At 48.1% G+C, this 16974-nt stretch overlaps 1 protein-coding gene across 8 annotated transcripts in view; it reads right to left on the bottom strand.

Annotated features, from left to right (window-relative positions):
* PNPLA6 (patatin like domain 6, lysophospholipase) overlaps window positions 1–16974 on the bottom strand; it is a 61819-nt gene that overhangs the window by 17823 nt on the left and 27022 nt on the right. For 5 of the 8 annotated variants that reach the window (XM_072991624.2, XM_078386655.1, XM_078386654.1 and 2 more), the window contains 16 exons: window positions 16513–16704; window positions 15888–15965; window positions 13978–14183; window positions 13182–13313; window positions 12654–12777; window positions 11687–11800; window positions 10823–10898; window positions 10502–10642; window positions 10351–10414; window positions 9065–9233; window positions 7947–8129; window positions 7316–7434; window positions 6737–6893; window positions 5723–5839; window positions 4314–4383; window positions 516–632 (listed from right to left, as the gene is read on the bottom strand). In XM_072991624.2, the coding sequence (XP_072847725.2) occupies window positions 516–632; window positions 4314–4383; window positions 5723–5839; window positions 6737–6893; window positions 7316–7434; window positions 7947–8129; window positions 9065–9233; window positions 10351–10414; window positions 10502–10642; window positions 10823–10898; window positions 11687–11800; window positions 12654–12777; window positions 13182–13313; window positions 13978–14183; window positions 15888–15965; window positions 16513–16704 (2059 nt within the window). Of the gene's footprint in view, window positions 1–515; window positions 633–1185; window positions 1247–4313; window positions 4384–5722; window positions 5840–6736; window positions 6894–7315; window positions 7435–7946; window positions 8130–9064; window positions 9234–10350; window positions 10415–10501; window positions 10643–10822; window positions 10899–11686; window positions 11801–12653; window positions 12778–13181; window positions 13314–13977; window positions 14184–15887; window positions 15966–16512; window positions 16705–16974 lie in introns of those variants that run through there. The other 3 variants (XM_078386656.1, XM_078386657.1, XM_078386659.1) reach the window with 2 other exon arrangements.

Genomic DNA, 16974 nt, shown 5'->3' with positions numbered 1-16974 from the left:
CCGTGTGGGAACAAATGCAGTCAGAAGAGCAGAGAGAAACCCACAGCAGCAACGAGCCCTTCAGAGAGGGATGGAGAGAGGTGCAGCCCAGGCCCAGCCCTGCTCACCTGCTCGGGCAGGGGAATTCTGCATGACAGCCCAGGAAAGAGGCCGCCGCTTGCCTCCCAGGGCGCCCCCCCCCAAAAAAAAGCTGGTCATCCACACCTCTTGGGAATTCCCCACTTCCAAATCCCACTTGGCTCATCATGCCAGAGGATGCTTCACATGAGCTCTCCGGGGTCATGCAGAATTGCCAGCCAGAGCAAGGTGTGCTTATGGGCAGGAGCCAGGCTTGCAACCTCCAAGCCTGTCATGCCCAGCTTAGCGGGGGGAAAAAAAGAAGAAGAATGACAGTGGTTCGGAGGGAGGGAGAATGGCAAGAACACCCTGGCCTGCTGATGGCCTTCTCTGTCCCCTCGAGCCACAGGTGCCCCAGTGTCCACCAGCCAAAGGAGTGAGGCGAACGCAATGCTGACCTGGGACATTGTTAACATAGCAGCCATCCACAAGCAAGTGACTGTCCTTGGGGTCGCAGATAGGAGGCAAATAGGGGGTGTAAGATGCACTGGCCCGAACGTAGCGCCACACGCTGCCTGCCGGATGAAGATGGAGATTCAATCAAAAGGAGCAAGGGGGAGAGGGAAGAGCACGGGGAAGGGGAGGGGAGAGGAAAGGTGCAACGGACAGGAAATGACATCATGACAGAAGCTTCAGAAAAAACATAGTGCATGTGGGAGAAAGAGGGACAACGGGAAGATTCAGTGGAGTTCCAGGGAGTTCAATACCTATCTGTGGGTATTCAGCCCTTTCCAATTTTGTTCCTTCTTTCAGGCAGAAGCAGCAACACCCCCCTCTGACTCTGCCTACATCCCAACACGGTGATGTTATGAAGAGCGGCTGCCAGGTGCCTCCGCGTACAAGACCAGGCTCAAGGCTTTCACCGTCTCCATCCCCTTCAACTCCACCACACAGGCTTAGTGATGCAGCACAGCTGAAGCCTCTCCCACTAAGCTGTCTCCAGCATCTGGAACAGTTATGTCTTGGGACTACAACTCCCAGAATCCCTTGGCCAGCCTAAGTGACGGTTCTGGGACTTGTAGTTTGTAGAAGCAAAAACCTTCCAAGATCTCTTTGTCTCCTACCTACCCCTTTCCAAACGGCTGAGGCATTTAGAATCCATGGCTTTGCAACCACAAGGACGAAAGGCCTGAAATGAGAGAAACCTCAATTTTGGGGAAAGAGGGGAGTCCATGCTGTGTGTAAAAGGAACCAGGGTATCACACATAACTGGCATGGAGCCCTGTCCTCAGCGGGGCCCTTTATGAGCAATTAAGGGCCAAGACAGCCAGAGGACAGAGAGTTTCAAAGTGAGGAGGTCATTTTGGGACAGAAGCTTGTGATGCACAATCCTGTTAAAAGGAAGGAGAGTTGAGAGAGAGAGAGAGAGAGACAGACAGACAGACAGACAGAGAAAGAAAGAAAGAAAGAAAGAAAGAAAGAAAGAAAGAAAGAAAGAAAGAAAGAAAGAAAGAAAGAAAGAAAGAAAGAAAGAAGGAAGGAAAGAAGAAAAGGAAAGAAAAGAAAGAAAGAAAGAAAAAGAAAGAAAGAAAGAAAGAAAGAAAGAAAGACCAGCCATTCTTTCAAAATAGCTTCAGTGGGAAACACATGCTAAGAGGAATGAGATAAGCCACCTTAATGTGTTCTTGTTCTTTTGGCAACAGACGTTCTGCATACCAGGGACCACCAGCACCACCGCGGCCACTGCCACCCATCCAAGGCTTTGGAAATGGGCCTTTCTTGCCTGACATCCCACCCACAAAAGCCCCCATGGAAGGAGACCAGAAGTGTGTTCTCAAGAGGAGCAGCAACTCACAGAAAACACTGGAGCTCGAAACACCTGAAGGACGGTTGTGCAGAGCACATCCCTTCACCCAGCATTTCTCCACAACAAAAGAGCGGCCTTCCAATATTGCTGAACTACTGCCGTTCCTAGCAGTCCACGCCCTCTGGCTGAGCAGGCTATGGCTGGAAGGAATTGTACCCTGGAGGGCAGCACTTTGTCCACCTCTTCTGCTCTATGAACTGCAGGTGAGACCAAATGTGCAGTGAAGCCCTCCCTCCACCAGCCTCGACACTGTGGCTCCATTGCAACAAATGACAATGCATGCATACACATACAAAGAGATAGGTATTTAAAACCTGGCTACCAGGGGATGGGGTGTGTGTGGGGGGGAGAAGGTGTTAGCACTGTTAGGAAGGACAGGAGAGTGGGCAGAGGAAGAAGAAAGCCAGGCAGTTACAGCCTCCCCAGTCCTTGCCCCACAGATGGGCATGGCTGCTGACAATGTCCCAGGTGAGGTCTAATGCTTGCAACAGTCCGCGCGGCAAGGAAGGGATGCAGCAAAACCCACCCCTCCTGCCCCCTCTGCCTCGGACATGATCCATCCCTCTCCGAAGATGATTTCACAGTCCATTCATTCACCACCTTTTGCTAGAGCAAGTCTACCTCTCCACCCCTCATAGAACCCATCAGGAACAGAGCTTGGAAAAGGGATTGTTTGGAACAACAGCTCCCCAGATCTGGAAGCTGTCGTCCAAAAAAGTAACTTTTTTGCAAGCTCCAGGAACAACCAGCGACACCCACAGCCTCCCTTGAAACGCAGGGATGAAAACTCCAGCCCCGCAGCCTGGATGCTCCACAAGTAAGCAAAGGCACAGTTAGTGGGTTTAGTGAATAGCAGAAATGTTACTAAGGAGAGCAGACCCAAAGCTAGCTGAGGATGCCCACCCGAGTCTTGGCAAGCAATCCAGAGAGTTCCTTGGATTACGCCACACTCTCTTTGCTCTGCCAAGGGAGAGAAACTACTAAGTGCCAGGGATATTGGCCCATCCAAAGGGAAATGGGGGATCCCCTGGATCACTCTGACCCTCTCGGCTTGGTTTTGGAGAAAGGTATAATGTGAATTACGCAGTAGCAATCAAGGCCTAGAAATAAATAAAAACAAACGGGCTAGCCGTCAAAACCTTAAGTCAGATTTGGGTGGCTATTTAAATATTCCCAACTCTTCCCAGCCTGCCATTCATCCACCTTAAGGCAGACCCTGTCTAATTTCTGCCTGGCCTCATCTTTATGGAACTGCCCTTAGGGTTTGCCCCTTGTGTGAGGGCTTCTGGACAAAAGACGAGAGTGGGAATATAAATGGCCTGGCCGGGATCTTGGGAGAGGTCAAATGTCCGTCAGAACTTTGCCTGGACTGTAAACAGGGAAGACGCTGCAGCCAGAAGTCCTGGACAGGAAGTCTAGATACCTCACTGGCTTGAGACCCTCGTGTGTACTCAGGTGTGCAGAGCAACAAGAGAGACACACTCTCTCTCATTGGAGGGAGAACCATGTAGTCTTCCAGCTTGAGAGCCTAGACTTGGGGGTCTACGGGGGGCTACATTCATCTGAGTGTTCACAAAGGGAGCAGGGTTAGGCCATTTCTATAGACTCTGTCTGCACCCAACCCTTGCCATATGGCCACGTCCCCTGCCAGTTTACATAGCTCTTCTTTCGGGAAAGAGACAGCTGTCCTGGAAATAAAGGGTCCTTATCCCAGACTTCTCACTGTGTTTCGGGCTGAGTGTTAACAACCCCACATGGGAACATGGGCGGTCTCCATGGGCCAGGATGCCGGGTGAGGAATGAAAACTGAAATATGGAAGCAGTGGATTCTGGACTGGATTCTGAGTGGGCAGCCATAGCTCTTCGGCTGCAGCTGGTTCACTCAGTCTTATGTTTCCCAGCACAACAGGAACCTCTCCCTATATTCGGGGGGGGGGGGGAGATAGGCTTTTAGAGGCTACAGAGGCCCACCCTTTTATGCACCTCTATGCCCCACTTGAAATTATTCTCTTTTTTCTTTTTAAACTGGAAAAGCCTCATTGTACCTTCTAGTGGCTGCCAGGAACATGTCACCCATTTCTGCTGCCCCTAAAAAAGGCCACACCAACCCATTTACCTATTTGGGGCAGTCAAAACTGCCTCCTGCCTTGGGAATTTTTTTTTTTAAAAAAACTGGAGGATGTATATGGTGGTCCTAGGGTGTGTGTGTATGTGTGTGTGTGTGGTGGGGGGCAGAAGGTTGGGGTGACGGCCACTTCTGGGCTTCTTAGGGGCTCAATTCCTAGACCTCCCGGGCGACAGCTGAACTTCAAGGCTGGGAGCAGAGAGAAGTGTGCAATGAACCTTGGGCTCAGTCATGCCCTCGGTGCAGAAGGAAGTTCATACTTACCATCTTTATGGACTCGCATGGCTGAGGCGGTGATGTCTGTTGTGACGTTAAAGTAGGGGAGCCACAGATCCTGCAGCAGACAGAAGGGAAGGAAACAGGGATCAGTCAGGGGACGCCACCTGCAAGAGGTGGGGGGAGGGATGGGGAAAGCCCCAAAGAGGAAAAAATCACTGGAGAAAGTGACCTTTTAAGAAATAGCTTCTAAAATTGTCCCGCCAACATGGAAGCATGTTTCATGGCGAATAGTGGGCGTTGTGATCCAAAAGGTCAGTTTTCAAAACTCTGCTCATACTTTGCACACGTCCTTTCAGGTCCTACATCCACAGATGAGAAAAACCTGGAGTCTGAATAACTTACGTACATTTTCCCAGTTACAGTGGTGCCTCGCAAGACGAGCGCCCCGACTAACAACGAAATTGCATTACAATGAACTTTTTGCAATCGCAAAATGATGTTTCCTATGGGGGAATTTCGCTTTGCGATGATCAGTTCCCTGTTGGGGAACTGATTCTCGCGAAACGACAATTTTCAGCCAGCTGATTGGCGGTTTCAAAATGGCCGCTGGGTAAAAAAAAGTGGCTCCCCGCTCTTTTCTGGGCCAGATTCCTCGCTGCACGGGAAGCGAAAATGGCCGCGCTATGGAGGATCTTCGCTGGACGGTGAGTTTCAAGCCCATAGGAACTCATTAATCGGGTTTTAATGCGTTTCTATGGGCTTTTTAATTTCGCATTACGTTTTCATTCTACAGCGATTTCGCTGGAACGAATTAACGTTGTAATGCGAGGCACCACTGTACCTAATTTAGCCCAGCCCTTGGCTATTGAAACACCATGTAACATGTTCATGTGAACAGGGGAGCACCCTGCCCCTGCCCCTTTGGTTATCATGTCGGTGGAGGCAACAAGCCTTCTGCCTGTGAGGTTCAACAAATGAGACTCAAGGAGATCCCCCATGGATGGGGAAAGTCTACGTTTTCACAGTCTTTGACTTCCATGTGTAACACCACGATGAAACTAGAGATGGACAAGGAGCAAGATGGAGCACTCCTCTCCATGCGTACTCTACACGAGTTTTCAGGACTGAATACAGCTACTACAGTGTGCTCTAATTCTGCTCATTCTGGGGAGAAGACATAGCACATTCAGAGCACTGAAGCTCTAGTGCAGCTTCAGGAATTTCACCTAACAGCATCTATCTGCTGCCAACAGATATATGATCATCTTCTTCAACAATGGATTCTGAACCAGCGGTTCCTAAATTCTGCACTTATGCAAGCCAGACTAGGGGTGCAGTCTTTCACTGGGCATCAAGGGCTCCTGAGCCCAAATGTTTTAGCTCTAACACACAGCTCCCAGTGGCAGGGGGACAAAATTGATCTCCCCATCACAATGAAGCTAGTGGAGGCATACCTCGATTTGCTTGTCCTGGAAAACCTTGTGGATGCTGGTGTTGAAGGCAGAGCCAGAGAACATGGAGGTTATGGGGTACGTGAGGTCCAGCACAGTGGCAAACACTGAATTCATGCTCTGTGAAGGGATAGAGAAGGAAGGTGGGATGGCACACCAGACAGGAATCGGCAAAAAATCAAAGAGGTGACTCAAGAGGTCATAAAATCTGCTGCAAATTCAGGCTATTTGAAGGATTGTGTCGCTGCAAGATCTTAAGGGAGGCCCTTCTCTTGGTTCCACCACTATCCCAAGCTTGCTTGGTGAGGACATGAGAAAGGGCCTTCTTGGTGGCTGCTCCCAGGCTTTGGAATACACTGCTCTGAAAACCAGGAGCAGTATTAGTCTGTGCAAGCCTATTAGGCACAATCCAAAGAAACAAGATAAAACCATGTGGCACCTTGAAAACTAACTATTATATTTTAACGTAAGCTTTCGCATCATCAGACATATGGAAACAGAATGTCTGACAAAGTCAATGTGTCCACGAAAGCTTACATTAAAATATAATAGCCTTTAAAGTGCCACATGTCTTCGTCTTGTCTTGTTTCGTTTCTTTGGATTCTGCCTGATAGACTTGCACAGACTAACACAACTACGTCCTCCAAAACTACCAGAACAATTTTGTGGCACTTTAGAGATGAATGAGTTTTATTTGATGCAAGTGCTTCTGTATCGCAACAACCTCATGAGATGCAAGTGAGCTGCAGACCACAAAGGCGCCTTACAAATACCAAGCACAAGGTACCAACTAGAAACCTCACCAAAAACTCAACTTCCTTTCTGAATTCTACAAGGCAACAATGTACGGCCATATCTCTCTACTCAGGTATAAATCTGCATGGAGCAAAATGAGATGTGCTCCCATGTAAGGGTAGATGCAGCTGCAGCCTAAACTGTTTAATCTGTTCCCTTTGCTTTCTGTCGCTCCCCACTATTCCCACCACCCTCACTTTGCCTCATTAGTTACTTGCTCACTTTGGCCCATTCTCTGGCTCGCTGCTTTGTGCGCACCGCACTCCTCTCCTCAGCATACAGGGCGCCAATGAAGGATCCAATTGAGGTACCACCAATCAGGTCAATGGGGAGACCAGCTTCCTCCATGGCCTTGATCACCCCGATGTGAGAACAGCCCCTGCAGGGAAGGAAAGCACCAGGTCTGAACCTCAACACACGAATGCCCAATGTTGTCCCACTCCTACCTGGTTCAAGAACAGAACAACTGGAAATAAATTTAGACTCCTCCCTCCCTGCACTCATCATATGACCAAGGGCATTGGCTTGGGTCTTCTGTTCTTATGGCTTCAGGGACCCCAGAGCCTTAAACCACACAGGTGCTACTGAAAGATATATGTTGCTAAGGTGAGAAAGATAGGTACTTCTCCCCATTAAGATATAGGAGTTTGGCAAGTGATGGGGGGGGAGTGCCAAGCCCCTTTCTGCTTAAGGTTACAAGGGGATGGCTCGTAGTTCTTATATTCTTTGCTCAAAGAGTTCTAGGCGTCGCACTCTGCTACCACCCAACAAACATTCTCTGAATTCTTTGGACGAAATTACCTGGCCCCACCACCACCCAGAACCAAAGCAATTGTGTTGCCTGTAAGGACACGGGCCAAACGGGAGAAGTCGCTGTGGCGATCCGCACTCTTCTCAAAAACTTTCTCGTACATCTCTCTCTAGAGCAGAGGAAAGAAAGAGAGTCAGGTTGACAGAAAGATGACACTGAAATTCCTCCACCAGCCTGGGAGATTATGTGGGGTGACAACGGTTGAGGGGATGGTGAACATAGGAGACTGTCACTGGGGGCACGGGTCAAAAATTTCCCTTTTCCAATTTATTTCTCTCCCCCCCCTTTTTTTTCTTAAAAAGGAATCAAGATAAAGCTGCTCCTTTTCATCAAAACAAAGAAGCCTGGAGGGAGGCTGGAAGTGTGAATGGAACACTGAGTCCGGGTAAAATAGGCCTCTAGAGGCACGGCTTCAGTGAAAAAAGAAACAGAGGAATGGACACCAGCTGAAGAAGAATCACTCGAGTAAAGCCTCAGAGGAAGCAGCAACATCATGACCATACTGGGCAAAGGGGAGGGCTGGAACCGAGGGACAGACTCTCAGCAAACAGGAGCCCAGAGGGACAAGTAAATGAGGGGTGGGGGTGGGGGTGGGGGAAACAGAACAGAGGCAGTTGGTACCAGCTTGTTGGGGCTGCGTCGTGAAAAAACCCTACGTGGACACTTGATGTGCAGATGTCCTGAGCACCAGCTGCGCATGTTGAGCCATTCAACCGTGCGGGCAGGGCTGGGACCATCCTCCCGGTGCAGAAGGATGAGCTGCTTCAGGGCACGCACGGCCGTGTTCTCCAGCATCTGCTCCAGCTGCACAAAGAAAAGGGAAAGGAAGGAGGAGAGACAAAAAAATTGAGCCCTCCGCCTTCGCTTGCACCACTGCCTAGGCAAGGCTGACCATCAGCCAGTTGCTCCTTCAACCCTCTCGCCCAGTCCTCGCCACCACCATGCCCAAGAAAGAAAGAAAGAAAGAAAGAAAGAAAGAAAGAAAGAAAGAAAGAAAGAAAGAAAGACACAGCAGTCGAAACCCTGTTCCATAAGTTATGCTCTGCAACACTGATGATGTCATCAGCTGTAGCAACTTTTCAGAAATGAAACATTTCTGGTCCCTCCTCCCCAATCCCAAAGTCTTTAAAGGCCCCCTATGAATCTTCCCCGTCATCAGGAATCTCTTGCAGCCAACAGGCTTTGATACTGAAAATCTCTGTTGGTGGGATGACTTTACTGCGGACAGCGATTTCTGGTAATTAAAAACTCTGCGACCAGCCCACAGCCCCAAATGGCTTCTTGATGATGAAAGCGATTCCACAGGAGCCTCGGGACATTTGGGAAATGTTTCAGAAACCTGAAATATTTTATTTCTAAAAAAAAATCACAGCAGCTGATGATGTCATTTGCTTTGCATGGCATGACGGATAGAACAAGACTTCAGTTTAAGCCTGTTGTAAGACCAGCCACAATTGGACAACATAAGGAAGGCCAGCCAGTTTGCATGAGCAGCAAGGAACAACACAAACAAGCCAATAAACTAGTTGGTGTTTGATCCCTTCTAGTTGCTAACTCTTCCCATCTAACACAACAACATCCACAGCTCCATGACAAGAGAACTGAAACCCTCTATCTAGCTCTCTACCCCACCTCCAGAACAAGCCACCCCCTTGAGGTAAGAGTCTCATTTCCCAGGACCCAACGTTGGGTTTTTCGTGTTTTTTGTGTTGTTGTTTTTTTCACATGGCACTCTTTACCTCACCCAGCGTGGGTTCTTGGTCTCCCAGGCCCACAATGAGAATGCAGTCAGCTTGGCGGATACAGCGTACTGTCCAGGGCGTCAAGGTATAATCAGTCTGGTACAGCACAATGCGATGGATATCCTCTTGCTGGGCCAGCCAGCCAGACAGTCGATATTCATGGATGCTGGAGGGAAAGAAAGGCAGTAGTACATTATTTTTTCCCCATTGTATCCTCTGTAGTTCCAGCACTTAAGAAGGGGAGTGAGTGAAGAAGATGGGTGAAGAGAGTACAGAAGAGCAGCCATACATCTCTCTCTTCCTCCTGTTTCTCATAACTCTGAAAAATTCACACCGCACGCCTCTCCAGCAACCCTAAAACTGCACTTCCCAAAGGCTCAACAGTACACTTTTATAGGGGATATGAGCAGTCACTAGGCAAGCTGCTCCCTGGTGTCCTTCCCCTCTTGAGTGTGTCTTTTCCGCCCTGAGACAGTGGAACACCATCCTTTACAACACAACACCTGAAGAGGCAAACCGCATGAACAGGTACAACATCCCACCGCATACTGTGCCTGAGGTTCATTTCTCATAGGGCAACTTTCTATGCTTTGTGCAAACACGCCTTTGAACTTGTGCAGCATGACTGGACAACCCTCACGATCCCTCGCTACCACTAACAATGATCGGGATCATGGAAGCTGCAGTCCAGAAACATCTGGAATGCCATAAGTCACCCTATGTTATTACAGAGAGTACACACAGTCCAACGGAGTCCCCTCGGCCATAGACTCTGGGGGTGGCCGCAAGGACATTGACCCCTTCAGTGCTCTTGCTGGAGAAAGTTGCTGCATGGCATGGCAAGCGTTTGCACAGCTGCACACCTTAGCGGCAACTCTGGATGTAGGCTATTAATGTTCCATCTGTGGGCAACCTTTTCAATACGTCTCGGATTCCAGGCAAATGCCTCCTTCTTCCAGCAAACATTCAGTCCTTAAGTTACTGTTGGTTGCTACTATTTGGATTTTTTTAAATAGGCATGAGTTCATTGTTATAGATCTCTTCTCTAACATGTTTTAAAATCTTCATTTCATTTTGCTATTTTACTGTTTTTACAGCAAGGTTGGTAACCTGTGATTTTGCAATCTGGATTGCATTGACTGTCCTTTTTTATATACTTGTAAAACAACCCAGACTTTGCCAGTTGGGCAATATATAAAGATTTTTTTTAAATAGAATAAATAATACAAACTCTGCGGTCATGCACATGCTCACGACACAGAAAATACAACATGCCCACTTACCTGTCCAATGCTGATGCCCCGAGACGAGCCCGTATGATGTCGCTGGTGAGCAACAGGGTTGGGCCTGTGAAACCAGAAGAACACTGGTCATGACTGCAAAGGCCGGTGCAAAACAATAGAAAAAAGAGAGAGAGTCGATAGCGGAGCTCACCAATGGCGTTCAGAGCATGCTTCAGTTCCAGGGTGAAAGCTGCCATTGGCACTTCAGTACACACTGGAAGGACCGCCACCGTCGAGAGGTTACTAGCTGGGTTGGTCAGCTCTGAGCTGGAGGCCATGCCAAGACCGGAACCTACACAAGAGACACGTTGCCACTGAAGTGCTCAGCCTTGCCCTGGGCGTTGTATGCTTGGCAGCAAGACTCGGCACACTGCTCAAACCCCATTTCTCTTTAATGCCACAATGTGGAAAAGCACGGACGCTCTCTCTGGTGCCCTGTGTGAGAAGGCAGGGGAAGTGCAGGCAATCCTACCTGGAAAGGGGCCGCGCAATTGCTGCAGGTTGCCCAGGATCTTCTGACTCAGCAGGTGGATAAGGCGAGTGACCACCTGTTGTAAGACGGAAGCAGGTTGGAGAGTCAAGAGGAAACAAAGGCAGAACCCTGAATCTGTCGCCTAACATCGCTTGTTGGCACACAGCAAGGCACCCCAAAGGGCAGCTGAAGCAGACTATGGGCCCCTCTTTCTGGGCCTGCTAGAGGGATGACGAGAGCATGAGCCATCAGAGAAGGACGCACCCTCACATTTCCCTTAAGGTTCAAAGTTTTAAAGGCCTCATCTTAAGGACTCATTTTTGGTCTCTTGTTTGTTTTCATCTTTTTATTGGGTGTTCATGTGTATACCATGGAAGGCAGCCCATCTAGGAGAAGAAAAACTCTGATTTCAAACCTCCACTGCCTTGTGGCTATATTCACTCATGGAAAAGGCTTCAGGAGTTAAGCTCGAGGCAAAATCCGGAGCCGGAGTCCCGGAGGCAGTTCGTGTCATTCTGCCAGCTCCTGCGACGTCGCTGGAACCAGTTGTATTGGCTCTTGCCTTTCCATTGGACCATTTCAGCAATGTGGAGAGGGGGGATCTGCTGTTTGAGTAACAGCCTATCCTCCATATTACTTTTACCCAGGCTTCATGCTCTGGAGAGGACACTCCTCGATGCAGAGCATGTTACCATAGTCTCTCGAGACTGAAGGATACCTATGATATGTATACATACATATACGAATACATGAAGACTTAAACTGTGGTGAAAGAAATCCCCAACCTGACTACACAGCACAAGGATGCAAATTCAGGTCCCACTAGAGAACTTAAGTCTAGATGTTGAATTCCCGACAACCCACCTGAGGATAACGTCGTTTGATATTACTGAGCGTCCCTTCTGGGAGCTTAGCCAACTCTGTGTCCCTCACAGCATGAACGGTGGTGGCTCGGACTTGGTGGGTCAGGGCTTCTACCTGAAGGCAAAACCACATTACGGATCACAGACGGCTCATGTCAAGTAGCTTCCGCCTCACGGCTCCTAGCATGCCCTATGATATTAGGGCAATCATTGGGCAATATTATTTCAGAGGAAAGCAAAGGTATCTAGGAGAGACCATGGCTAGGGAAAAGCAGAGGTGCTCAGCTAGTGAGTTTTCTCAAGCCTGGGCCAGAGCTAGCAGGTGATGCTGCAGCTCATGAGTCCATCTTAAACTAGGGTACCGCTGCCTCTTAAGCCCAGAGAAGAGAGGGGAGGTCGGGGAGGGGGGGGAGGATTCATCTCCTATAGTGAATCTTTGGCTCCAACATATAGTGTCCAGGAATTACACCCCAAATCCACAGAAGAACACCACAATGGGCATCAGCATAATTTTAGCGTCTCAAGAGGATCTGCCTCTAAGTCTGATATTTCCAGCTACTCCGAATGTATTGCCACACTTCAGACCAGATTGGAAAACAGGGCAGCTTAGGGAAAATTAAGACTCTCTTCTCAGCAGCCAGCTCTTGCGGGCACAAGGATTCTCTCCACGCCAGCATCTATAACCCTCTTAAGAAGGGGAGCTAACCTGTCTCTCAGAGCTTTTTGCCCCTTAATTGCCTGTTGCTCTGAACTTTAGCCTTACATATTCTTCTTACTACCAATCACACCATGGCAGTAAGTCTTTGAACTTATGGCTTGTGAACGATGAGGAAAGTGTGAACACCTGGGGACAACAGCAGGTGGCATTTATGCCGCAACACAGTTATCCAGGTGAGTGATGCAGGTTCGTTGGCCAGCGTCCCTCTCTGAGAGCCAGTTCTGGTTTTGTCCCTCTTACTAGGACTCACCACTCCAATGAGGTCACCGCGCCCATACTCTCCAACTAGCTCCTTCTTGCCATTGCTCTTCTGGATCACAGAACGTAGCCGCCCATTTAGCACAATGTAGGTGCAGTCAGATTTGTCACCCTGCCTGGGAGTAAAGGAAAAGAAGAGGAAAGGTAATCCTCCAGCGGGGGCTCTGTAAGATCATCATCAACATGGCTTTTCACTGCAAGTGCCACAACATGCTCTCATCTGTGCTCATGCTTCAGATATTAGCTCTATTAGAAGAGTGTCCCTCTTCGCCTTAAGAGTCCAAGTGCTAAGCTTTCTGTCTCTCCACTCATCCTCCACGTTGTGACTGAAGTGAGTAGGCTGAAACAACAGGAAGGGCCCACAATTCTGTCTGGAGGATGAGCTCAGACCCTGAACCCTCCCTTCCCCCAAGCCAGAATGTGGTTGGAGAAGAAGTGCTTTTGCAAAGGAATTGGGGGGGGGGGAACCTGGAGGCATAAAACAGAAAGGGCCAATGGGGAAACAGTACCTCCTCCTTACCTGTAAAGAGCCCGCCCAGCCTCCACTGCCATCCAGTCAATAGCAAAATCCATTTGTCTCACAAATGGAGACATTCGAGCGGCTACAGTATGAGCTACGTTCAGGACCACGCTTGGCTGTTCCCGCATTATCCTGAAGGAGGGAGAAATCATAGGCTGACGACAAAGCCCATCCTTGGCACCATGTAGGTCTACCTCTGCATGTCCAGTGACACAGTCAGGAAATATCTCCGACTGATACTCAGGAAAGGCATTCTGAATCAGAGCTAACAATACAGTTGCTGTTGTGTTATTTTTGTTGTTGTTGTTGTTTTAGTAAACTGCGGGATCCCACAGAGATTCCAGCAGAGCCAATATATGTCGGAAGCTGTCCATGCACGTATGCATTACATCCAGAGGTGCCCATGAAGACGCACCAGTTCTAGCCACTCTAGTCCAATCCTTGTTTTCAAAGAGATGAACCAGCAGGGTTAACATGTGAAAGTTTTGATTTCTGAGTGGCTGTTTTGCTACTTCAAAAACAGCCACTCAGAACACAGGACACCCTTATTACATTGGGGATGTATGCCATGGTCATGGAAGCCCTTTCTCTCTAGTTTTAGTTCATTAACAGAAATGAAGCCATGACTTTCCCCTTTATTCTGCCCAAGAAACCTGAGGTTTCTCAGATTACAAGGCAGAGGGGAAAGGACGGATCATCCTGACAGACAAAGTATCTAGATAGCACGTAGGACGAGAAACTAGGTATCGTACGACAAGCATGTGTGAACATGTATGCACACCGAAGTGTCACTCACTCATAAAAGTCGGATTTGGAAATCTTGAGGAAAGTACAGTCACGGTTGGCCTTGATGGTAAAGATGAGTGGCTCCCCTGTGAGTACAGCTAGCTGGCCCACCATCTCACCAGGCTGTGTCAAGAAGAGGCACACATCTTCAGCCTTGTCAATCATCCTCTGGTAAACATGCAGGCAGCCCCAGAGCACAAAGTGCAGACTGACATCCTACCAAAAGAGATCAGCGTATGTGAGGAACAGGCTCAGGGCTGGCTGGCTGGGTCAGAGAAAAGAGATATAAGCAGAAAGTCTGCATGCACGAGCATTGTCTCTTCCTATAAGAGTCTTGAAAACTTCAACTGAACCCTGGAAATACACGCCGTTACTATGGTATTCAGATTTAAGGAAACTTTCTATTTCAAATTCTGAAAACATTGCCAATTTCACTGAAGGTGTAAGAAACTTAATAGCTGGCATTTGAAAGGGAGTTAGAAATGTTTTCTGGGTCAATATGCATTCCACTCCCTATCCCAATTTTAACATTCTTTCTTGATAGACAATTCTCAGCCTTCCCTAACGTTAGATTAAAATAATCAGATACTTCAAAAGAAGCTGTGATTTATACTCCAGCAGCAACACTTGTGGCAGCAAAAACAGGGTATTGAAAACTATTTTTTTAGAAACTAAGATTATGCTAGCCATCGGCTGTGGAAGCTGCAGTAAAAAGTAATTATTTCCAAGATCTGAACGAAACAGAGAACTATAAATTGCTGTGGAGTCTCCAATAAACTGGACAAGAATTTGTGCTACTGAATACATGAGATAAACGCTAACTCTTGAGTGAGCATTAAGTTTGACAGCCATATTTGGCTTTTCTGATTTAAAAAAGAAAAAGAAAAAACAATGGGGACCATAATGAGTACAATAAGGAACCAGGTGTGCAGTGCACCAGTTCTCCAGCTGCAGGTGCTTGTGGTCAAGCTAGACCTGCGTTAAAAACCAGAGCACAGCCCCCCCTCCCGAAAAGAAGAAGACATTCAGGTTTGCTGACCAAAGAAAGGTGGAAGACTGGACTCTTCATATTGTACCTAGCATGGCTAATCTAGTAGCTTCATCAGGTTTATGAGATGCTACACTTCGTGATTGCCTTCCCTATTCTGGATTCAACCCTCTCACCTTCTTAGCAACCCTAAACATGTAACATGTCTGTGGTCCATAATTACGTGGTCACTTCATCTCAGTAGTCCTGCTAACTGTGGTTTGATTTCGACGAACAGGTGGAGCAACCAATGAATGAATTCAACAAAGAACTAGAAACTTCCCCCTTCCCTGAGGATATGGAGATTTTTCAGCTGATTGTCCCTATCAACCCCACAACAATGACCTTTCAAGGGGGAGACCTTACAGTGCATGGCGAAGGGAAAGTTAGCCCTTCCTTCTCCCTTCCCAAAGGCAATTAAGATACCTAAAATCATGCACTGGAACTAGCAAAGGCTTTTTTAAAAACCTGCTTGCTACACAGAGATAATTATTCAGGTTCTACAAATAAAATTATATAAAAAGAAGCAGAAGGAACTGGAACATGTTAATCCTGGAAAAAGAAGTTCATATGGAAGGGAAAGATTGGGAGAGCATTTTTCTTCCTAAAACATGGCCAACAAGTTTCCATCTACAAGCAGAGGCAGCCATTTTGTACCGAAAGAAAGAAAGCAAGAAGGGAAGAAAGAAAGTAAGAAAGCAAGCAAGCAAGCAAGCAAGAAAGAACAGATCCACTTCCTTCATGACCTGCACTGTTTACATGTGCTCTTTCCTCATGCTGTACATTTATTACTATTCAAACACTAGAAGCAGGGGGGTTGTTGACAGCTGCCACATCCCTTTCCTGCTGGGTCAGACTACTTTACTGACGCGAAGGTCATTCGTACCGCTTACCTGGTCTCCTTGGCGGGCAATCACTGTCCCAGCTTTGGCGTGGTGCAACAAGACTCGATTGTTGAGCAGGGAGGGATCCTGCGAGGAAAAGATGGCAATGGGCACCACATCTAGGTTACGAAGCCATTGTGACCCAGGTGAGATGCCTAGAATGACAGTCAAGGCCCCTCTACAGATGGAAAAGGAAGGACTCAGGCACCAGGCCAGCGACTAGTTCTAAACCCAGGCTGGTTCTCTGCAAGCCAAGAGCCACATGGGCACCTACTCCTCTTGGAAATCAAGGCAGAGCGGTCATTCAGAAAGAGCAAGGAGGTAGGATTCCGGGGAGCCTTCAAGAGACAGGGGGCTTTGTCACAAAAAGAAGTCTAGAATTATCACAGACAAACAAGTAAAAGCCCCAGCATTGACCACCAGCAGCCTTTTGAGTGATTCTTACTAACTAGAAGGGGAAGCCGCGTATGGTTGTTCCTTCCCCTGCCCTGCAAAACTTCCACAGAGGTCTCGCTCCTTTTCTAGCGACTGAACATTAAAATAATCCTCCTGCCTGGGCAGCAATCCATTTCACATTTTATTCTGAGGAAAAGGAAAGAGGGATTCCTTCAAGAACACCAAGATTCCCCCCTACCTCAATTTTCATAAGCTTAACCAGCTCTCTCTTGGCAGCCTCAAAGATGGCGCTGGTTTGGCGGCCTTGATAGGGCCCAAAGGGACAGTCGCCAGTCACCGACTCATCCTCGCAGTAGTTGTAGTGGTAGATCCCAGAGGGCTGCTCTTCCACGGTCACTGACTTCCGATCACGGGACTCATGGGAGATTGACTGTCAAGGACAGGACAGGAGACTAAATTTATGGAAATGTAAAGGTGAGCGATGCCTTTTATTGGACCACTAAAAATCAAAGACACTGCAAGATTTTGTGGAGGAGTCCCACTTCTTCAGGCTAAGCAACACCATTTCACAGATAGTGCAGAAAGATTGTAGACAACTGTCCAAAAACTGATGGTAGACATTTGTGAGAGATGGTCTCAGAGTCAGGTTTCAAACGTCATCTGGGGTGTGTGGCTTCAACCACTATTCCTTGCATCACGG

Source organism: Pogona vitticeps, chromosome 2 (assembly GCF_051106095.1).
Source record: "Pogona vitticeps strain Pit_001003342236 chromosome 2, PviZW2.1, whole genome shotgun sequence".
NCBI lineage: Eukaryota > Metazoa > Chordata > Lepidosauria > Squamata > Agamidae > Pogona > Pogona vitticeps.
Note: the sequence above shows the minus strand (reverse complement) of the source record. Positions and strands in the feature narration are given on the sequence as shown.